Raw genomic sequence first — 23670 nt, 5'->3', positions numbered from 1 at the left:
GGGGACTCCAGCGGGGCTGGGGGTTGGTGCTGGGAAGGTGGATTCTGCCTCCGTGGGTTCTGTTGTTGATCCAGCCCCTGTGCTGGCAGAGGGGAAGGGCTGGAGCGGGGCGGCCGCGGGGCTGCAGGATGGGGGCAGCAGGACCCTCGCTGTGCCTGCAAACAGTGAACAAAGCTGAACCTAGGCTTGGGTTTGTGTAGAATCTCAAGTTGCTCCTTCTGCCTTTACCGAAAATCTTCAAGTCAGGATGCAAAAGTTGCATGCATGGAATTGCAGAATCCCAGACTGGACTGGGTTGGAAGGGACCTTAAAGCCCATCTTGCTCCACCCTGGGCTGTGGGCAGGGACACAGGGTGGAGCCCCATCCAACCTGGCCTTGGACATTTATTGTTAGACAGTACAAGAACAAGACTAACCCCCAAATACTCCTGGTGGCAGCACATCAGTTACCAGGTGCTCACTTGATAACCCTCGAGAGCTTTCACGCAGAAGGTGTTGTGGGCAAGGAATGCTGTCCATCACCATGACTGGAATATGGATGGGCTCTCAGTGGAAAGAGGTGTTCCCCCAGGATGGAGGTGGTCTAAATGTAAAAGTGCATAATGCAGCAGCTCAGGGGTTCTTGAACAGAGAGGGTGATCAAACACTGGAAGGGGCTTGTGTTGGAGTCCCCATCCCTGGAGGTGTCCAAGGGATGACTGGACATGGCACTCAGTGCTCTGGGCTGGTGACAAGGTGGGGACCAGGCCCTGGCTGGACTCGATGATCCTGGGGGGCTTTTCCAATCAGAGTGATTCCGTGATTCTGTGAACGTGGCTGCCAGGCTCACCCCTGGTACTGGACTGTGTCTGTAGACAAATCGCTGTCATACTCCTGGGGACTTAATGACCAAATCATTACTGGATCCAGAAACCTCACAGTGTTTTTCCCACAGTGTGTGGGAACTGCTATCCCCATCCCAAACCACAACTGCATCACAGTTCCCCAGGTGAGAAGCCCACTTTGTATGTGTCAATACTGCTTTTTAACACTTGTAATGCTTTGTAAAATTGCTTATACTTCCTAAATAAACAGCTGCAGAAAACACAGGTGCGCTCCTCAAGGCTCACACTGTGTGTTCACCACACCTACGTGTGGGAAAAGGGGTTGTGAAGGACTCAGGGCTATTCCTCCCCATGACCGGTCCCTGCTCTGGGCTCCACTGGACTCTCTGCAGGCTCCACAGGTCCCTGGGCACTGCCTCAGCCTTCCGTAACTGCTCCCCCTGTGACATCCCTCCCTTAAGGGGGAGGGAGCACCCAAGATCTCTAAATGCTTGTGGTGGAAAGGGACAAAAGTCAGAGGGTCCACAAAAATCAAAGTTTTATTCATAAATCACACACTTGTCATGGAAATTGCCGTGTTAATCCCTGATCTACTCTATAAGCCCATGGCAGTGGGGTCTGGATAAGGGGGTGGGGGGAAAGAGAAGAGAGAAAGGAAGAGATGAGTTAAAGAGAGAGAGAGATCAGTCAATCAATCAATCAATCAATCAGCAGTCGTGGTTCCAGCATGGTGATCCTGCCGATGGGATGTCCAGGGTCCTGCTTGGCGGGTACCACTTTTTGGACAGCTTTCCCCACCGTGACTCAGGTTTCTCGCTTTCCATGCAAATGAAAGCATGCACTTCGTTCAGACCCTTCTGGAAACAGGTCGGAGGCTCTGAGGGCGCTGACCCCGTACAGCCCCTGCCCCTTCTCGGCCTCACTCCTGCGCCGGTGCCGCACTGGGTTGTGCTCATCCCCAGGAACTACACCAAGGAGGTTTGTCCCAGAAGAGTGCTGCCCTGTCTCCGCACGGTCGCTCGTCCAGCCCACGCTCCCTTCCTCGCGGTGTGTCGCTCCTGGCCAGCCCTGCCTGGCCCGGGCCGCTCCGTCCGCGCTCGCCATTCCCTGATCCGGGACGGCCTCGGTCCGCCGCGCCGCCAGGGGGCGCTGTGCGCGGGTGCCCGGCCCGGCCCCTCCTCCCGGCGCGCGGTGCGTTTGGCGCGCGCAGCCCGCGGAGGGGGCGGCGATGGCGGGAGGCGGCGGCGGGCCCGGAGTGGGGCCGGTGGCGCAGGGGCTGAAGGAGGCGCTGGTGGAGACGCTGACGGGGATCCTGTGCCCGGTGCAGGCGGTGCGAGCCGCTGCTGAGGAGCAGGTGAAGGTGCTGGAGGTGACGGAGGGTGAGTGAGGGCCGCGCTGAGGGGATGGGGGGTCCCCAGGCCGCCGCCGCAGCGATTCCCGGTACCGGCGCCTCATGGCTGCGCCTTGGCCTCGGCCGAAACTTCCAGCCTCATGGCTCGGGCCGGCGGGAGCAGGCGGCTGTGGCTGGTTTCCTGCCGGCTGTCGGTGTGTGCCCGATGTCCCTCACGGAATCACAGAATAGTTGGGGCTGAAAGGGGCCTTTGGAGATCATTCAGGCCAAGCCCCTGCCCAGGCAGGGTCACCTGGAGCAGGTGACACAGGGACACGTCCCGGTGGCTTTGGAATGTCTCCAGAGAGCGACCTCCCTGGGGAGCTGTTCAGTGCTCTGCCTCCCTCAGTGTAAAGAAGTTCTTCCTCATGTTGAGGTGGAACTTTTTGTGGTTTAGTTTATGGCCATTGCTGCTTGTCCTGTCGCTGGGCACTACTGAACAGAGTCTGGCACCAACCTCTTGACACCCGCCTTGGAGGTACTTGTATGGATTAGTGAGACTTTCTTCTCAGTCGTCTCTAGACTAAACGAGCCCAGCTCCCACCGTCTCTGCTCATCAGAGAGATGCTCCAGACCTCTCGTCATCTTTGTGGCCTCTCTGGCCCCGCTCCAGCAGCTCCTCGTCTTTCTCTGGAACAGCCCCTGCCCCACGGCAGGGCTCGGTGCCCGGAGGGACGGGCCGGCTCCCGCCTGCAGCGGGGTCACGGCGGGGTGTGTTCGGTGCAATGCTCTGGTCAGTGGGGCAGGAGGGCTCTGGCCGTGGGTGGGTCTGGGGTGGTGTGTGAGAGCTGGGCGCCAAGAAGCGCTCTGAGCTCACCAGGCGTAGGACGTGGAGGGGCTGGGGTGGTGAAGCAGCAGGGCTGTTACTCTGGGTTCCTTGTTCCACCTCAGCTGGAGTCCTCAGGGTTGCTCACATGAGGGTCATGGAGAGCCTTTCCATCTGCAGACCCTGCCCTGCTCCCACAGGGATCCCCTTCACCTCTGGATGCGTGTCCTGGCGTGTGCCCATGTCCTGCAGGTTGTCCTCTGCACACTGTGTGTTTGAGGTTGTGTGCGGTCAGGATGTAGCCGTGCCCTCATCCAGTGTGGAGCTGGATGGCAACTGGCTGATGGCTTTGGAAAGAGAGGTTTTAAATGAGCGAACACCCCAAGTTCAAGCAGTGTCTCTAATAATTCCATTACTCCTTTGGCCTTTTTATGGTGGTACTAGGTTTGTTAATGCACTGGCTGCTTTTTCTGTGTGGAAGATACATTTACAAACCTATTAATGCTAAGATTTTATTTTGCTTCAGCCTAAATGACTGGAGTTTATAGAAACCACAGGAAGATTTGCAGACGGTCTGCTGTGATGGGAGCTGGAGAGTGCAGCGCTACAACCCTGGGCCTGAAGTTTTGCCTGGGGCCTGGCAGCCTGATGGACTGATTGTTTGTGGATCCTCCTGGAAATTTTGCCTTACCTTTAGACTGATTGCACTATTCTGAAGGTGTTTTGTGAAGTGTTTTGTGAACCCTTTCTGCTCCTGAACTTCAGCTCAGAAGTGTTACCAGAGGCAGTTTGTGGTATGAAGAAGGAAGCTGTAAGGGTGAGACAGGGTCAAGAGTGGTGTTGTGATTGTGCTGCTCTGGGAGTGAAGGCAGGCAGATTGTTTGGTAAAATGTTTGTTGTTGTGCATTCCCTTAACACGCTTGTACCACGCTCAATGTAGCTCTTCCTGACATTACCAGGAATTCTGTGTGTTGCCCCCACAGCTCTGGGAGTTTTATTGAGTTGTTTGATGACATTGTAGCAGCACAAGTCTGGAAGTGCTGGGAGGTTCATTGACCTCATATAGCCTTGGCCTTCACAGCTACTACTTCAGTGGCAACTTCTCCCCAAAGAGTCTGAACCTTTCCACAATCTGTTTGGGTGACAGATTGCCAGCGAATAATGTTTTCTGAGGGCTCTAGGCAATGCATGTCCCTGAGGTCCCTTTGAGAGCCCAGGATTGCAGAACTGTGGGTAAGAGGAATGGAGTCATCTACCCTTCTGTTTTGTCATGGTTTTACAAATATGCTGAAGTCCCCGATATTTCTCTGTGGTTGTAGGGCCAGAATTCTAAAGTCTGGTGCAGGATCTGTCCCTGTGACCTGGAGGAGGCTGCAGAACACCTGCACAAGCAGTTTGCAGGTGACACCAAACTGGAGGGGAGGTCCTGAGGGCAGGGCTGCTGTCCAGAGAGCCCTGCAGGAGCAGGGCCAGAGGAATTCAGCAGGGACAGATGGCACGTTCTGCTCCCACTGCTGGGATGTGGGTCAGGCACTGCCTGGCCAGGGAGCAGCTTTGGGATAAAGGGCCAGGAAATGCCCGTGACTGGTGAGCTGGACAGGGCCAGCAGTGTGCCCTGGAGGGCACCTGCATCCCGAGCTGTCTGAGCAGGATCAGAGGCAGTGATCAGCCCTCTCTAGTCAGTGCTTGTTAGACCACACCTGGAATACCTGGGCAGTTTTGCTCCCTCCCCACCCCCCCATATGAGACACAGCAGCAAAGGGGAGTGAGTTCAGCAAAGGGTCATCGGCTGGGGGGGAATTGCAGCGCTCACCACATGAGGTGATGCTGGGGTTGAAGGGTTTTCCACTGGGGAAACAAGAGGGTTTTGGGGGTAGGTCTGACAGCAGCTTCTGGTAACTATGAGGAGGTTGTCAGGACACTGAGAGGTGGGAGAGGATGAGGGATAAATGGGCACAAACTCAAAACAAGAGGTTCCAACTGGATATAAGGAGCTTTAAAGCAGATTGTCTGTAAAAGCTGTGTTGTTTCCATCCCTGAGTATCTCCAAGACCTGCCTAGAAAATCTGAGCACCCTGATGTAATGCTGCAGGTTCTGCTTTGATCATGGGGGTTTGACTGGAAACCTCCCGAGGTCTCTTTCAGGGAATTATTTTGATTATTTCTGATTCCTCCTCTCCTGTACTAGTCAAGCAGCGTGGGAAGAATAAGCTATATTCTCCTTTCTGTGCTGTCTTTGGTATGGAGAAGCTTGCAAAAACCAAGTGGAGGAGCTACAGGAATCGGGTGTGTGCCAGCACCCTATTATCGAGGTAGAGAAATGTAGATCATGTGTGTCACAGGTACTTTAAAAGACCAAAAAATGTATCATTAAGCAGCATGAAGAAGATGCTGGTGTAGAAGTGAGGGCAGTGGGAAAGAGCACCAATGTTGGCACTTCTGATGCAAAACAAATGAAAGTAGGGAAAAAAGAGATTGAGGAAGAACTAGTTAAAGACAAAAACTTAAAATGCTTTCAAATGTTGCAGAAGCAGAAAAGGTTTCAGAGGTGTTCAAAGCCAGCGACTGACTTGGGAAGGTACATTCAGTACAGAAGGACTGCAGAAGAGCCAAATTCCTTGTGCTGCTGTTGACTTGTGACACTGAGGAGCCTCTACAGGAGACATGTTGAGGAATCCACGTCAGGTTGAAGCCTGAGTAGAAGCAGTTCCACTTAGCAGTTTGCCATAAAAAGCAAGTGCTAAAGAATGGATCTCCCAGAGTTTAGAGGGACTCAAACATTCAATTACTATGCTACAAGGTGGGCTGTAAAACTTACCTCTTAGGGACCAGCTAAGTGTTAAGCTGGTAAACCTTGGACAGCCTTTAGTGAGGGCTCCAAGGTGAGGAGCAGCAGGGGCTGGTACAGGGGAGTGGGTATGGGTTTTGCACTGCTTGTTATGGTTAAAATTCAGCAGTTAGAATGAGAAGAAATAGGCACATGAGATTGTTGTGGCACAATAATTGTTTGAAGGAGTCCTGGGACTCCCAAAAAGCTCTTAGAAAGTTCACTTGCTGAAAACTTTTGCAGGAACGGAGCTGCTGAGCACAGCTCTTGACTGGCAGGGTCAGGAGTCCCAGGTGAGGCTGAGCTGCTCAGCACATCTGTAAATGATGGGGAACATAGTGAATAGTGGTGCGACAAAGTTGCTGATAGTGCTGCTCAGTCTGGCCAGAGTGAGAATCAATGGCACAAATTACAGGATGATTTCACAAGGTGTGTTGAGTGCAGACACAGAAGGTGTTGGCCAGTGTTGGTCAGCAGAACAGTGTTGGGGGAGGGTGAGAGAGCCCATATAATGCCCTAAAAATTTGTGGGCGGTCCTAACTATTGTCCTTGGGGGAAGAAATCCCATTGTCCGTGTGGAGAGTTCCCTGAACATACCCAATCACTGCTCTGTCATGCTCCAGTAAGCCAAATGGACCGTTAAGGAGGGAACAGAGAACAAAGCGGGACATAAATTCCTCATGCTTCCACAGCCAGTGCTGCATGCATCACTGGCTTGCTGCTCTGGGAGGGATCAAGCAGGGCAGCAAAAAGGCAGCACAGACACTCGCAGAGGTGTGGAAAAGCTTCTGTTCTCAAAGGACCTAATCCATTGACTTTTCTGCTTGGGAAAGGGTTAGCAGAGATGGAGGCCCTGAAATGATAAGCTACAGAGAAGGTGAGCGAGGAGGGATTATTTGTGACTTCTCATAAAGTTGAGATCACAGAGTCACGGAATATTCTGGGCTGTCGGGGAAAATGAATCTGAAATAAGCAGAATTAGGCTGTTGCCCCAGTGTGCAAGCTGTGGAATTCATCACTGCTGGATGTTAGAAGTAGAAATGGTTTAAAAACGATTTAACATTCCTGGAGGAAAAAACTCATCAAGAACCACTGAACACAGTGGCTGGATATAACACTGTGGAGCTGCTCCAGGAGGTTCCTAATGCCAGCATTTCCTTGGGGGTGTTGGGGCAGCATTGCTCTGCCCCCACCTCTTTTCCTAAGCTGCTCACAGGTTGAGTTGTATAATGTGGTTAAACCAATGCAGTTGTTGGCTCTCCTGTGTGGTGTGTGCTGCCCTGTCTTCCAGGCAGGTTTTAGCCAGGTCAGAATGGTTCAGGTGTTAAGAGGATGCAGTTGAGCTCCCTGAAGCAGGTTGACAGTGGATCTGGCCAGTGCTTGTACAAGGAGATGAGTAGCAGTGCACAGTCAGAGCCTCTGGAACAGGCAACTGTTCAGGGGGAGTCTCCTGTCTGACTCCATACATGTGCTCTGGAGGAATATGGGATGTCTCCTCTGGATTAAGGACATGGTGGCAGTTTCTTCCCGCCGTGTCACCCTTTGGCAACTGCCAGACATGCCCTCAGCAACTCAGTCTCTCACCTGCTTCTGCATCTTCTGTCTGCTGAGGAAACAGGCACCACTTGGCAGCTTGGGGATGGGAGGTGCATTGCTGTTGGTCTCTGGAAAGAGGAGAGTTCACCTGGTGACCTTTGTTTGTCTCTAGATTTTAGTGGAACATAAATAAAAGCAATGCCTGAGACTGCAGGGGGCAGGCAGAGAAATGAGAGCTGCAGGCTGTGGAGTGGTGCTGCTGTGAGTGTGTCTAACTTGGCTCGACTGTGGTATCAACGTGTTGCTGGTGAAGTGGGGCTTCTGTTCCCTTTGATCCATCCATGTAGCACCAAGCACCACCCTGATGGTGTACGTGTGTGCACTACTGCCAGTGTCATATGACCTGAGGATAATTACCCAATGTGCAAAAATGATCTCTTCCTCTAGGTTTTACTGTATTAGAGAACAAGTGTGGAGGCCATGTCTTCTCCAGGAATGCCAGAGCATGGCAGTGGCACTCTGAAGGGGGTTCCTGTCCAGCAGGAGGGCTCATACTTCTGAGAATCACAGACTGTTCTGAGTTGGAATGGACCCACAAGGGTCATCGAGTCCAACCCTGTTGAATGGCTTCCACCGTACAGAGAGGAGCAGTGTCTGCCACACAATCCTCTAAATTATGTGGATAAGAAGGTTTAATGGCAGCTCCTCAGACAATTGGAAAACACTTGCCCCCCGCTTGCCTGGTTAGGTACCAAGTTTGATGTTATATTTAGTCTCTGAGCTGACAGCTCTTGTGCTCTGGAAACGTGGTGGTGAGAGGTGAATGGCTCCAGGCTGAGGAATTGCCTTTCTTTTGCCTGTCTGTTGCCTTATGTCTTTCTGTGTGTCCTTTTTGCAGGTAGAAAGGCATTCGTAAGGCCATGTTCAGCATGGTTGTGTTGTGACACCCTGTGTGTGAAAAGGCACCTTCAGCTCAGTCCTTTGCAAGGTTGTTTGTTGCCAGAAACCGAGATGTGCGGGTGGCTGTGAAGATGGTGCTGACCCTGGCAGATTGACTCCTGTGTCAGTCTGGGAGTGCTGACCCTCTTTAAAGTTCCTTGTCCATCTTGTTTGAGACTAGTCCTGTCTAGGAGACAACCAGTGCTTTGACTTGAATGTGGAAGATTGGCTTTATGGGTCTTGTAAATGTTCTTTCACTATCTCCTCTTCCAGAGCAGGTGGTTCAGCACATTTAGTTTGATGCTTTAAAACTCGTTGATTCTCTGATGATGTTTTCATGATACAGTTTGCTGTCCATTTGTACCAGAACACCTACAGGTACCAAATGGCACAAAATGTGTTGCATCACTTGTGCTTCCCTGGTTCAGCATGTTTTTGCTTGTGGTCAGCTCCTTCCCAACAGAGCTGCTTTAATATGGCTCTGAGAGGGATTTCAGTGTTGCTGGTACTCTGTGGATACGTGATTTTATGCCATAAACCCAAGCATTGTGTGGAAGGAGGGATTCTGGAGAATATACAGACGTGACCACAACCTGTGGTTGTGTGGTGCTCTCCTGGCTGTAACTTGAATTGTAGTAGGATGAGTGATGGGCAGAAATGAGTGGAAGTCCTGTGGGTGGATTGAGCTGAATTTTTAACAGAGTAAACTTTAACATTGAACTGATTTGTAACAGGGAAATTGAAGAAATGGCCATGTTGCAACATATGATACTGCCTGTCAGGAAGAAAGGTTATTATTCACAGCAGCAAACACTGGATATGTTGAGCGTAGCAAGAAGTTGTGAAGAAGGGATTTCAAAGGAGATACTTAAAACCAGTACAGCTGCTGGAGAAGACTGACCTCAGTCTTTCTGTCTTTTGCTGAGAAATGAGGAAAATATGAATGCAGTTTTAGAGATATGCTAACAAAAGGAGTGCTTTTGGAGCAGTTCTTGAGCATCATGATGGAGGATGAAGAAGTTCCTCAAAACAGCACATGTGTAGAGTGTCAGAACTCTGGCTAAGCATTAGGTTCTTGCTTGGTGTTTCCTCCTAGTCTGTCTGCAGATCCCCATCCTGTTCTGTGCTGGTCCAATCTTGTGGCTGAGCCTGCTTTGAGCAGGAGATTGGAGTGGGTGACCTCCCTTTGAACCCAAGTTGCTTCATGATTATGTTATTGAAAGCCAGTCCTGTGGAAAACATCTGCGCCTGTGTGGCTGAGGACTGCGATGCACAAGGGTGGGCAAGTGTTGGGTAAAGGGAACTCAGTTTCTGTGGTGGTGGTGGTGAGATCCAGCCTCTGCAGACCAAGGGTTGCTTTAGTTTGGAGTGTCGGTGGCCATGGGGCCGCCTGAATTCATCAGGACTGGCTGCAGCAGCTGCTGCAGCCCCCTCCTCCACCTTGCCCTGTCTGTGCCCTCAGCAGAGACAACGAAAGGGACCTGTAGCAGCTCCTGAACCAGCTCTGCGTGGGTGTGCTGAGCTGGACTTGGTCGGTGCTGACCCACTTCAACTAGGCAGGTAGGTGCAAAGATTCAGTAGAAAGTTCTGCTCCTTTATTCCTTCTTGCTTGCTTCCTACTGATTTTTGGTTTCATCTGGTTTAGTTTCTCAAAAAAGTTGGGGGTGAAGAGATTACATAAACTGGTTACATGGTAGATAGAGCTTGTTGTGAAGGAGGAGAGTTTGATTTTATTAATGTTGAGGTTAATGAAGAGAAGCAAAGCTGAGAGAAAATATGTTTGCTAAGTGCTCTCTATGCCAGGCCCTTCATTAAAAGCTTCTAATCTTTGGTCTTTACAGACTTTGTCATGGGGCGAAGACTTGGTGTTTTTGATATCTCAAATTTACAAAACATAAGTGAAGGAAATACCTATCAAGGTCCATTTGAACTGCATTTACTCATGATAAAGATAAAAGTTTCCAGCCAACTTGGAAAAAACCCAATAATAAACCAATTCTTTGAGAAAAGAGGAGCCAGTGAGCTGTACAAAGATCAGTTTAATATCAGTCCCTGGAAAGATTCTTGGAGCAGCTCATTAAACAGCTTGTCAGTGTCTATAACACAATAGGATAAATAGTTGCTACACAACTAGTGCTGTTTTATATGATCTGTTCTTGATAAAACCATCTGATTTTGGTTTGACAGGAGAGCTGGCTTGTTGCTTAAACAAGTGTTGGGTGTCAATGATCTGAATTCAGCAGGATTCCTGATAGGAATTTTCCACAATGGTAATTTATCAGTTAAGAAGATACAGTTTTGTAATATTTTTAAGCAGCACATCAGGCTGAAAACCTGTGTGTAGTGGGGGTTGTCAGACCCAAGGGGTTTTTATGACAGAACTCTTGGTCGCTGCAGCAGTGAATACACGTCTGGTGTCCCAACGATGGCACTGCAGTCTGCCTGGCAAGCAGAACTAAGGTGTTGGAAAATGGAGAAACTAAATATTGTAAATCACAGGCAGAGCACTGTATGCAGAGGGAATACATCAAATGCATATATGTAAACAAATTAAGGATTGTGAAATAGTGTGTCAAGTTGTAGCTGTGTGAAGCTGCTGCAGTTACTCTGGCTTCCTTTATATCTATTTATACCCTTTTTACCTTTCCATTTATACTCTTTATGCCCTTCCAACTTACCCTTTAAAGATGGGGCTGAAATGCAATGCCACACTTGAGCGTGGAAATTGCAGATAGCACATAGAATAATTACTACTTCAGTTAAGAGAAGTATTATGTTAAATACATCTTGGAATGAGGCTCCCTGCTTTCACAGCTGGGATAAGAGGGTTATTTTCCTCTTTCTTAAACGCATGATCTATGAGGAAAGGGTAAAGGAACTGTGTATGTTCAGTATGTGCTTGGGAAAGTGAGAGGCAATTATCTCCCAACCCAGAAAAGCCTCTTAGCAGTGAGGTGGGTATTAGGAGACACTCAATAACCATTTGTGAAGCACTCAGATGTGCTGCTGAGGGAAGTTGCAGAGCTCCTTTTGGGAAGAATTTTCAATCGTTTTTTTGTCAGGGATGCTGTCAGCACGTTTAGCCTGTCTGCAGGAGGCAGGGTGTGCTGCTGGGACCCCAGGGCATAACTTCTACTCCACAGCTTCTAAAAACTAAAACATCACAAGTGTGTTTCTTAAGCAGACGAATGAAATTTAATGAAGTATTTAGGACAGTTATCAGCTGCCTGGAACTTAAAATTGCAATTTTAAGCAAATTTATTGAGTTGTATGGATTTACCATACCAGAACAGCTGCTCTTCTTGGATTTTATGTCCTGTGCTCAGCATCAACAGAATTATTACAAGTGCTTGAATTTTGCCTTTTTCATGGAGCTTGCTTGGCAAGAAGCCACAAGAAGCTCTTGCTTTTTCTGGACAGATTCTTTACTGGAGAAGGTCCCGCAGCCCAAAGGATTGTCCAAGGCAGTGCTGGTGTCGCTGTGCTGGGCAGGGTTTGCTCAGGAGGGCGTTTGGTGTGTCCTGGGCAGTTGGGGGGTGTGGGCTGGGACAGCTGAAGTGATGCCTCTGCATCCCTGTGGATCAACCCAAGTTGTCCAGAAAGGGACTGCTGGCTGCCAGTCTGCTGCTGTCTTACTCCATCCTGGATCTTTTCTGTGCCTCTCTTCTGTAGGAACTTGAGTAATGATTTTACATCATAGATCTGATTTTTATGTATATCTTTAAAGTTTAAATAATTAGTTTGTTATTAGCCTGCATTGCAAAATTTTTTGCCCACAAGAGAAGAAAATAAGATGCCAAGACAATAAATGAAGATTTTGTGGAGAGCATAGGGGAGAATTAATGCTCATGATTCATTTGAGTAGCTGTGCTTTGGAATTGCCTTCTCCTTCCCGCATATGAGTCACTCAATTGGTATGATGTCTTTCTCCAAAAATCTTGATGACTTTTGCTGTCTGGTAATAAAAGTTACAATACCAATATTTGTGTTTTTTCCTTGCAGAATTTGGTGTTCATTTAGCAGAACTGACTGTGGATCCTCAGGGAGCTCTGGCCATCCGGCAGGTGAGTTTGCCTGGAACTGAAGAAAGAATTTTCATGGAAATTTCCTTGGTCTTTTAAAATATTCTTCCATGTTTCCAGGTGAAAAATTTGAAGTAGCTTTCTGTTACTCTTTCTCCACTTTCTTTTAAATTTCTCTAGAGTCTTTTTCTTTCAACATTATTCAGGTGTTATACTCTTACATTTTTTGAAAATACTGCTTTTTGGACTTAATAAACCTGGTGCTGAGACAATACTGTACTGGAAATGGACACAACTTAGGAGGTGGGCGGTAGACATCAGCAAGCAGAAGTGTGGCTTGTCTTTGCAGAAGCTTTTTCTGTAGGTGTTTTCTTCCTTGAAAAGGAAGTTTTGGTTCTGTATTTCTTTAGTTAGTTTGTGACCTGTATCTCGTGCCTTTATAGAGCTGCTGCCTTGGGTCAGTGCCGTGCAGGCCATTGCTGCTCAGTGGATACCCAGCAGATCTTTTTACTGCAGTAACTCTGTGGTCCATTTCATGGATTTTTTGCATTTTTGGCACATCCTGATGCCCCTCTAAAAGCAGCATGATGGGATGGGAGGCTGAGCAAATGGGTCAGGGGTGATCCTTGCAATGGATGCAGGATTTGTCCCTGATTCCTGACCTCTCTCCTGATACAGCTGGCGTCGGTCATTCTGAAACAGTATGTGGAAACTCACTGGTGCTCTCAGTCTGAAAAGTTTAGACCTCCAGAGACCACAGAAAGGGTAAGACTTGGTTCACATTATCTGGTTTGAAACACTTTATCCATCAAGAATATTGATTCTGTAGGCAGTTAAAGAAGTACCAGTGCCCATGTGTATTTTGAGGCTTAATGGCTTCAGTTAAAGTTTTTTGATGTCTTCCACTTCAAAAATCTGTTTTCAGTTGCTTAAAACAACACTGGGCTTGAGAAGCTTGGGCTGCTTCCTGTAGGGAAAGTTCAGCCATAATGCTTCTGCTGCTCTTAGAGCAAGACTAGAAGAAAAGCTGCTTTCAAAGTTTCACAAATACTGATTCTGGCAGTCCTTTTTTGGAGATTTGCTAAATCTTCTGTTGTACATCTTGGGACTTAGAGGTTATTTTCCCATGACAAATTTTAGTTTAAAGCTGCTGAGTTTCATTAAAAATCTGCTCAGCAGGGGTATTTAACAGCTGAGATGGCCAGAGATTCCAGCCCTTTCCACTCTGACTGTTGACTGGAGCATCTTTCATATCTAGAGTATGATTCATCCCATCCAGAGATAATTGCTTGAATTGTGCCCCAGAAGTGGCTTTTATTTTTTCCTGTCCCTTCAAGGGCTGGGTGACTGTTCTTGTTTACTGAAATCTTCCAAAGTAAGCAAACATAGTCCCTGACACTGGAGCTGGGATTTATCTCAGCTGACTCTGGATGTCTTCCATGTGGATCTGTACATCCTGTGCAGTTGCAGCTGTGAACTATTTACTCTGTGCTTGTCTGATGCTGTCTGTGAGAAGATGCTGTGTTAAAACACACCATGCAGTTTTCCCTAAAGTATTATGGGGTATAGCGTGCAAGAGAATTTTGGTCTCCTGGATGTTCCTTTTGTAAAATCAATATTGAATCAATATCAAGATACAGTCATAGGTCTAAATTTTTTTTTATTAGATTGTGTTGTGGTTTTGGATCTGTTGTAGATACCGTTGTTCTCTGCAGGCAAAGGTTGCGATTAGGGAGCTGCTGCCCAACGGGCTGAGGGAGTCCATCAGCAAGGTGCGCTCGAGCGTCGCCTACGCCGTGTCAGCCATCGCCCACTGGGACTGGCCCGAGGCCTGGCCTGAGCTCTTCAACCTCCTCATGGAGATGCTGGTCAGCGGCGATGTCAATGCAGTGCATGGAGCCATGAGAGTGCTCACAGGTGTGTGGGTGCCAGGGCTGGGCAAGGCTGCTGTAGGAAGCTGTTTAGGCTTTTCCTTGTGCCAGTATTCTGTCACGTTTCATCCAAATTGAAGAAGTTGGAATTTTCTTCTTCTCTTCCCCTGGGCCTGGTGGCTGTTGCTGGCTGTGGTATCGTGTGCTCAGCAGGTGTCATGAGAGCTGGAGAAGGAGATGCTGTGCTGCAGGTTAGAGCTCAGCAGAGACTTTGATTGTAACACCCTGTTTTCCAGATACCTGCAGGTTTTAGTGTGGTATTTTTCTTCTTGCCTTTGAGGATTGCTTTGGATAGACCAGATGGCCCTGGTCTAGTGAAGTACAAATCAACATGTTTCCAATACACTTAGTGTTTCCCACAGGTTCTATTGTTGCTGTTGCCTGCAAATTGGATTTCTTATAAGAGCTTCTCTTCTTTTTCCATTTTTTAGAATTTACCCGGGAAGTGACAGACATACAGATGCCACTTGTAGCTCCAGTTATTCTTCCAGAGATGTACAAAATTTTCACAATGGCAGAGGTATGATCTTCACAGTGAGGCTGGTATTGGATGAAATGAGTGGGAATGTTTCTTGGAACAAAGACACTCCAGCTTTAACGGTTAAGTCATACTGTAGTATGAGTTAGACTTAAAGAATTGTCTTGATGATGTGATAGTTGATGGCAGCTTATGTTTCAACAGAAAAGTTGAAGCCAGTGATAAAATAAGAGAATAAAGCTAAAGCAAAAATGAAATACAATTAAAAGATAATTAAAGGAGGTATCTTGTGTAAAAAGAATCTTGTGTTCCTGATGTTTAACTTTTCTCTAGGTGTATGGGATTCGCACGAGGTCACGTGCAGTGGAGATATTTACCACGTGTGCCCACATGATCTGTAACATGGAGGAGTTGGAAAAGGCAAGAGTTTAACTTGACATACAAGATACTTTGAATTCAAACTGAGTGAGGTTCTAAAAATTGTTAAAATGGAAATGAAACATTGGAAAGTTATGTACTGTGTCAGCTGAAATTCGGGGTAAGAGGCTGTAATTTAATACATGTAAAGTGGCTGACTCCCTGCTTTACATGCATGCCATGATAGTGGGACTTGATTTCCATAATTAAGGTTAATTTATGGCTTATCAAGAGACATGCTTGTAGCAGCTCAGGAAAGGGGGGAGTCAGCACGGGGAGGAGATAGGGTATCATCCCTTTGTTTGGAAGTCCCTGGCTTAGCTTCCAGTCTTCAGGTGAGCTATGAGTCCTGAGAACCTGCCAGGCCTTGGGCACCTGGGTAATGTGGGGCCCTTGGGCGAGGCTTTGGTTCCAGGCTCCTGGAGCTTCACCCGGTGCTTCAGGAGGCGCCTTGGCCTTGTGTTCCTGAAGAGGTGGGGGAAGCCAAACCCAGCCCAGCTCGGGAAGAGCAGCTGTTAAGAAACAAACACTGCACTTAAGCAGCGTTATAGATGAGTCTCCTGTCTGGTTCTAACTAAGCACATCTCCATTTTAAATGGCCTTTGACGAGTGGTTTTTCCAGCACTCCCAGACAATAAATAGTTATTTTTAACTTTTTGGGGTGTGAGGATAGGGAAGGGTGATTCTTATTCTAGAAGCTGGTCACTGCTGAGTGGCTCCATGTGCTGTTCCCTCCCTGTTTGCACAGGGAGCAATCCAGTGCAGACTTTTGGAAAGTTCTGGTAATTACACTATATCTCTACTGCCATGACAAGGTTATTCATGCACTGCATCATGCAGCTGGTACCAGTATCCAAAAGACAGTAGTAGCTGCTCACTCATTCTGGAGGAGGGCTGAAAGTGTCCTTTACATTGAATACTAAACCTTTTATATTGAAATTTTACTTAAAAAAAGAAAAGAAAAAGGGAATCTTTTTATAAATGGCATTTCCCAATAGATTTAAACATAGGACTTTGCTATCCTGGCCATGGAGTTATGAGGAATAATCTCAATAAAATTATTTTGGTCCTGTATTACTTGCTCTGCCAAGGACTGCTTATGGAGTGCTCTGACATCTGGAAAAATACTTGCTGCATTTTCCTAGGAAGAATCATCCTGTTAATCTTCAGGCCAGCTGTTGATACTCAGCTTGTTTGGTTTGGGGGATGGAGGCTCTGCAGGGAGATAAATGCCAGCTGCAGGGTTTGGGGTAATGGTGTGTGTGATGGAGTCACCCCAGGTTTGTTTTGTAGCCTGGGGGTGGTGGGGTGCAGGGCAGGATTCAGTTCATCAAGTTAAATGCCTCTCTAAAAGGGGTGAGCACTGCTCCTGGGGCTTTCCAGACTGGATTGTCTGGATCTCTCTCGAGACTCCAAAGTGATGAGTTAGATGTGTGTGTTTTGTGGCAGCCTGTGCTGTGGGGTTCTGAAGAGTGGGATTCAGCTGAGCTTAGTTCCTAACATAAGGGGAGAGCCCAAGTGATGTCTGAAACAACTTTCATGTGACTTTGCAATATTCTGCAGTTGGCATGAGTTCCTCTTCCATTTTGTACCAGAAAAGTGCAATTGTTATTGCTTCTAGTGCTTTACCTTTCAGATGTGGGGATTCTGTACTGGGTATTCACCTGTGCTTGCATTGTCTGTAACCAGGGTGCAGCCAAGGTCCTGATTTTTCCTGTGGTGCAGCAGTTCACAGAAGCCTTTGTCCAGGCCCTGCAGATGCCTGATGGACCAACATCGGACAGCGGGTTTAAGATGGAAGTTTTGAAGGTGAGTCACTTAGGGCTGATTAAGTGGAGAAAGAATTGAATACCAACACACGCTCAGATGTGCTGGAAAACTTGTGTGGCACATCTCCTAGTATTGCTCAAGGTATGAACAGTGAAGGCTTTTGGCTCGCAGCACCATCAACAGTGAAATAAATTGTTTGCCTGGACTGAAGATACCTATGATGAGATCCATGAGGATCTGTCTGTAAAATGATCCACAGGAATCCGATCCATAGGACCATCTGTCCTTGTCATTCGCTGATCTAATGTATCTTGGATATGTCTTGGACACCATAATCTGTAGTTAAATACCAGTCTTTTCTAAAGGTGCTGCAGAAATCTAATGCAGTGAAGTTGTAAAAGCTTATTAAGTGAAGGTGCTTTTCTGGAACTTGCTTGCTCTTTAATGCTAAATGATGTCTGAGAAAGAGAGGTGGAAGGTGTTTGTACTGTCCTGGTTTCCTGGAGAAAGGAGATTGGATGGGAGAGCTCTGTTTGCATGGGGACAAGGGCCAGTGCAGACCCCTGTAACAGCTTGGAAAGCACTGGAGCTGTAGGGTGTGCTGCCTGCAGCACAGGAGAGCAAAGAGCCAGAAGCATAAGTTGCAGGATCAAATCCAGATCTTTCATTTACACCCCTGTGTACTGGGGTGAGCAAGACTCAGGTCTGTGTACAGGTTTCTGAGGATGGGCACTGAGGCCCATTCAGCCATGTACCCTGAAGGAAGCAATAAGGAAGTTACTGAAGACAAGTGTCAAAAGTTTTTCAGGATGACCAGCTTTGTGCTGAAGTAATGAAAATAAATGCTGGGAGGGTGCTGTCGTGTTACACAAACCAGCAGCTCCTGTGCTCTGTGTTGTGGAACTTGTCTCAGTCCTGTTCAAGGCAGCAGTACCTGGTCTGGGCATCCTGTGGCTTCTCAGTGAAGGGCTGCAGGTCTCATACTCTGGGAACAGCTGGAGCTGTTCTTGCCCTGCGGCACTACTGGAAGTAGGGGAAGGATGTTGGCAGTTTTTGTTGAGAGAGTGTCTCTCGTGGGTTTGTTTTTTTTTTTTCCTTCCTGTTGCCTGTGCACTGGGATTCTTGGGGCAGTGATATATAGGAACAGCAACATGAAGGGGACATTGCAGGGTATCTCGATTTGAACAGGCTGCAGCTCAAGAATGTTTTAATCTCTTACTCCAGATACTCACATTTGGATTGTTATTGAGTAGTGGTATTTTTCAGCCTCCACAGAAAGCAGTTGTAACTGATGGCTTCACTCTAAACCAGGCCAGGCCAGTTCTGTTCTTGTTACATCAATGCATTCTGCAGCCTTTTCTGTTATTTAAGTAAGTGCTTGCTGGCATTGGGCTGTTTGCATGGGTATGTCAGCACTGGTCCTGCCAGGAGGTTCTTGAACAATGTGACAGGCTGAGAAAGTCTCTGAGGAAATGTCACCGTGTTCTTGCTCTGCTTCTTAGCTGTGTCAGGACCTCTGCCCTTGGCCTGTGCGGGGGAGGTGCAACACAAGAGGATTTGGATCTGAATTCACTGCTGTGCGTCAGGTGGCATCAATGGCAGCAGAGAATCAGTGTGGACTTGAACAGTAAATTCAGGAGATCTGCTGCTGACAAGTGGTTTGTAGGAGGCTCTTTGTAAAGAGATGAGTGTTCTGGCTGTTGACTTAAGGCAATTCATGGTTTTGTCACTTAGGGTTTCTAAGCTGATGATAGCAATTTTCTAAGGAAAAAGGGATTCAGGTGAAAGACCCATGAATTGCCTTCACTTCCAGAGAAGTGGATTTTATAGCCATTGTAATGCAGAAGTAAGAAACCTTAGGGGATTATTTAAACCATCTCTACAGATGAGGTCATTAAGGGAACCCCTTGAAAAGCTGATACAATGGAAGAGGCAATTGAGGCTTTTTTACAGCACATTTTCAACCAGATGCAAACTCAATCCTGTCTTCTTTTCCTTAATGAAGTGCTGTGTGGCAAATGACAGGAAGACTTTTTTTTTTCCCTTCCCTGTCTCTTGAGAGCTTTGTACTCCAAGGTTCATGGAGTTCTTGATGGAAATCAGAGGCAGCCCTGACCTAAACTGTTGTGCTGCCCATGTCAGAATGTTCTGCAGGACAGTGTCAGAAGCTTTAAGGAATGCTGTTGCAGTGTGCACATCTGCCTGATCCCCTGGGACAGTTATCCTGGTTAGGGGAGTGAATAGTTTGGATCACATCATGGGGAACCACTGATGGTTAATGTGTCCCAAGTTGTTCCCAGTATAGATACAAGTTTATAAGTAGTTATCAGCAGGAAATCAGGGCTTTTGATCCTTGGAGGAGATGGGAGGTTTGGCAACAACAAAAATATCAGGTGTGAGGACTAGAAGGAAATACCCATGGTGTAATTTATTGTTGTGTTTGATAGTTCAGCATGAATTAAATTGGTGTCTCTAAGGATGAATGAGCTGCAACTGTGCAATTCTTGAATCCTAATTCAGTTTCTTGTACATGCCACTACTGATTATTTTGAGAGAAACAGAGTGATTAAACATGGCAGGTGGGAGATTTAAGGCAAATTTCACAACAATGGAATACAAATATGGTGTACTTAGTGTGCAGTAATATATCAGGAACACCAAATTAGCCAACAATCTAAAGCATCTTGCAGCCTTGCTGTTGTGCTTCTTCATTTGTGCTTAGAAGCTGTTCAACACCTGTGGGTCAGAGAAGTTATGCTTACATTTTTCCTGATGCTGGAACAAATAACTAGCTAAAAAAATAATCGTAATCTCTTTGTTCTTGGATGGAAGATGAGGTGGTATCTGTGTCTTGGGGCAAATTTCCCAAGTTTATGAACAAGGTACTTCACCTGCCTCTGCTGAACTCTGACTGACAGTCAGCTTTAGCATGCTCTCTAGTGTGTATTCTAAGCTTTTTATCCAAAAGTTTGGGGATTTCTTCTCTGTTTAAAGGTGTAATCAGGAAGACAAGCAATAAAAGGCTTTGATAGAGTGACTTTAAGGAGCAGTGCTCTGAAGAGAGAAGGGCTTTCTTGAAGGATTAATAGGTGGTGGAGCAATACGTGGGGATTGGCAGAGGATCTGTGCAGCAGTTCTTTTTCAGACAAGCGGTGGGAATTGGCAGAATGAGGGGCCAGGGGTTGAAGTACAACATCTGACAGGAGAGTGCTCTGGTTTTTAATGACTTGCTCTGCAGGAATGTGGTGACCTTGCAAATGCAGCCTTCTATTGTTACAACTGCAGAGCCATTGAATTGAAGAACTCTCTTAGCACTCCAGCAGTGCTTCCTGCAAAGTTGTTTGGGCGTAGAGCTTAGAAACATTTACATGGGGCTCATATGCAGTGCCATATGGAATAAGTCTGTTTGGATGCTCCTGTGGCCCTAGGCAGGGTGTTGAGTTTGCAGCAGTCCTGAAGATCAGGTTCACATCTTTTGCCAGCACCTGCATAATTTTTTTTTTTTCTGGAGACTTCAGCAGGTCTTTTCTGTAATGCTTCCTTCTAGCACCTGCCAGACTCATTCCCAAACCCACATAGCTGGGTTATTCCTGACGCCTGCTCATCTCTAATACTGATATTAGATTGCTGTTGTTTTTCTGGAAGGTGAATTACTGTATTTTATTTCTATTAATGTACCCAGTGGTGCAAACAAACAAACTGCACAGAGTGGTTTGTATTGGGTAAGCACAAACAAACTGACACCCGTGTGTCTGGGAGCAGCCACCTCTCAGGCAGTTTGTGAGAGGCTGTTCTGTAACAGGTGTAACACAACTGGAGCTGTGCCCCTGGAGGAGAGAGGGGGCAGTGAGAGCTCTCTCACTGCTGGAGGATCCCCAAAGGTCTTTGGCAAGTGTCAGTGGAAGGGCTCCCCTAAGTCAGGGTGATCAGCTTCATTAAAGTCCAGGCACAATCCCCTGTGGAGCTGCTGAGCTGCTCCCAGAGCAGCCCCTCTGCTGGGCTGGTACGGTCACTGGTGTCTGCAGCCAGAATGGGAAGAGAATTGATCTGGGTGGGTGTTTGCTTCTGCACCTACTCCCTGGGTGTGCATTGGATATGTTGCTTGCAATGAAGTGTGGAAAATGTCTGTGGAAAATGGGCAGTAGTCTGGTTTTACATGACATTAGAGTTCTTTTTCTGGGACAAGACACTTCCAGGATAATTGTATCCAGACAGCGCTGCAGTGATGTGCTTTGGATTTGAGTCATTGCCTCACCACTGCATTGTCTTCACTCCGAAGTGCCACATCTTGTGTTGTCCCTTTGCTTCCCTGCAAAAGAGGAAACACCGAGTGAGGTGTGTTGGTCAGTGTTTGAGCAAGAGGGGGGACTGTGAAGTCGGGAATGAGAGGAGACCTCAGCGAGAGGAAGACTTTGGATGATCTCAGTTGTTAATGAAACAGCAGCCTGTGATTTGAGTGTGTTGATGGCTTTCCCAGTTTCACTTTTGACTGATATTCTTTTTGGTTCCAGGCTGTGACAGCACTTGTGAAAAACTACCCAAAGCACATGATTTCATCAATGCAGCAGATCCTGCCCATCGTCTGGAACACCCTTACGGAAAGTGCTGCTTTATATCCTTGGTGGTGAATGGCTTTAACTGGAATCGAACGAGACAAACTCAGTCTCATGCCCAGTAATGATGTGGCTGCTGGAGAAGGACAATACATGGAGGGTTCTGCCCTGCCAGACAAACAGGATATTTCTGTTACTTCGGGAGGCACCATTAAGTTTCTTTTAGCTTATAATGTATGCTGACTGATGCAGGTGCCCATGATACAGTGGCTGTAGAACTGCCACGAGCTCTGCATTGTTTCTAGTACTTTTTGGTAAAAATTGTCTTCTTAAAAAGATGCTGGTCACAGTGTAAAGAGTTCAGGAGAAGAAGAACCAGCAGTACCCCTTGCTGCAGCAGAACTAATGGCTGATTGCACTTGCTGCAGAAGCTGATTTGCCATTTGAATTTTCAGTCCTTGCTCCAGTGCACACCCAGCCGTGTCAGAGTGCTCTGTGGGTGCGTTGCCCAGGACTTGAAAACTGACGACTCAAATCTCTCCATATCGTTTTTTCAGACACTTGTTAAAATACAGTGGAAGGTGTCCCTGCCCGTGGCAGAAAGATTGGAGCTACATGGTCTTTAAGATGCCTTCCAACCCAAACCATTTTGGGAATCTATGAAAGTACAAGAAGCTGTTTTTTGGATTTTTGATGGTGTATTTCTCCCTCTCCTGCCCTGACTCCTGCTACAGTCCTGCTGGTACCTGAGCTGACAAAACAGGCTTTTGTTTGCAAAAGCGGGGAGTCTTGTTCTTCCTTTCCTTGTGTTTGCTCTGGTACTTGTTGGATCTTCAGTTCACCATCCCCAAAGAAAACTCCTTCCTCTTTACCCCCACGTTAGTTTTCTGCCATTTCCCAGGGCTGGCACATGTGGAGAAGCTTGGTAGAAGCAGAGCCAACCTAAGGTAGGATGTTGGAGCACGGGCTGGCTCCTCATGCTTGGGCAGCAGTGAGGTGTTGAATTAGCTCACATCCCCTGGAAAGAGTGAGTCTAGGGGGTTCTGTTCTTGCAGAGTTAATATAAATGAAGTTTTGGGTTACCTTGGTGGGTTTGATCTAAGTTAAACAAATAATATGAAGGATGTGCTGAAGTGATGTGTGAGTTGGTCTGTGGAAAATGATCTTTGAACTTGGGCAGTGCACAAAGCCAGGAGCTCCTGGGGTGTTCTCTCTGTGAAGCACAGGACTCTGCACAAAATCAAAGGGTTTTTTAAGAACAAAACCTTCCCAAGTTATCGGGAACTTTAAGACAGAAGCAGATTAATTCCAAAATAGATGTTGTTCTTTAGAAAAAAGCATTTCCTTAACTCCATTCACTTATGTGAGAACAGAAGTAAATTACACAGAAGAGGTGGAGGATCCTGTGGATTCTGATGGTAAGAACTTGCACTTCACTTTGCTTTTTGCAGAGGAATGGAGTTACCTAAATATTGCTGTCAAAACAGTGACTGAAGCACTGTGGGAGATCGTGCTAAAGGTGCATTTATGATGTTAGAATGGTGTCCATCACTTCTTTGCAAATTACTTGTGATTGTGATCAGTGAAGCTGCACAATTTAGGTTTTCTAATGGCTCAAGGGGTGAGTTCAGCAACAATTTTGAGGTAGAAGCAGTGGGACAAAAGAAAATCAAGTAGGTCTTAGGTTGAGCTTTATAAATTTTAATGAGGGGTGTGTGGTGGGAAGAGAGCAGGAAGTGATGAGGTCAGAAATCCTCCTGGGGCTGCTGCTGCACTTGCTAGTCCAGGAGAATGAATAAATATCTGCTCAGACAAGCTAATAATTTGTAATTATTTTCACATCCATTTGTAGCTTTTTGTATGTTGGCATGTTCAGTCATGTTCCTTTTTGTTTTTTCCACTTTGTTCAGGTGAAGTTTTGGGCTTTGAAAATCTGGTGTTCAGCATATTTGAATTTGTTCATGCCTTGTTGGAAAACAACAAATTTAAGAGCACAGTGAAGAAGGCTCTGCCAGAGCTGATCTATTACATCCTGCTTTACATGCAGATCACAGAGGAGCAGGTGAGCATGTTTTGTGTTGTGTAGGAAACAAAAGAAATGAGAGATTTAAACCAGCAAGTGTCCTGGGAAGAGTTTCAGTGCATGGAAATCTAACAGGCTGTTCCATCGCTTTGCTGTGGCAGTGCTTAGAGATTCCAAAATGGTACAAGGTGAAC

At 47.0% G+C, this 23670-nt stretch overlaps 1 protein-coding gene across 4 annotated transcripts in view; it reads left to right on the top strand.

Annotated features, from left to right (window-relative positions):
* Positions 1-2035: 2035 nt before the first annotated feature.
* IPO9 (importin 9) overlaps positions 2036-23670 on the top strand; it is a 39025-nt gene continuing 17390 nt past the window's right edge. For all 4 annotated transcript variants that reach the window (XR_007208139.1, XM_048328017.1, XM_048328018.1 and 1 more), the window contains exons 1-10: positions 2036-2203; positions 12285-12346; positions 12983-13069; positions 14020-14221; positions 14667-14755; positions 15047-15133; positions 16820-16939; positions 21412-21512; positions 22813-22871; positions 23364-23515. Coding sequence is in view for 3 of the 4 variants with exons in the window: in XM_048328017.1 (XP_048183974.1) it covers positions 2053-2203; positions 12285-12346; positions 12983-13069; positions 14020-14221; positions 14667-14755; positions 15047-15133; positions 16820-16939; positions 21412-21512; positions 22813-22871; positions 23364-23515 (1110 nt within the window). In the remaining variant the exon portion in view is untranslated. The remainder of the gene's footprint in view (positions 2204-12284; positions 12347-12982; positions 13070-14019; positions 14222-14666; positions 14756-15046; positions 15134-16819; positions 16940-21411; positions 21513-22812; positions 22872-23363; positions 23516-23670) is intronic.

This window comes from Corvus hawaiiensis, chromosome 24 (genome assembly GCF_020740725.1).
Source record: "Corvus hawaiiensis isolate bCorHaw1 chromosome 24, bCorHaw1.pri.cur, whole genome shotgun sequence".
In the NCBI taxonomy this organism is placed as follows: domain Eukaryota; kingdom Metazoa; phylum Chordata; class Aves; order Passeriformes; family Corvidae; genus Corvus; species Corvus hawaiiensis.
This window is presented reverse-complemented; position numbering and strand designations above follow the sequence as displayed.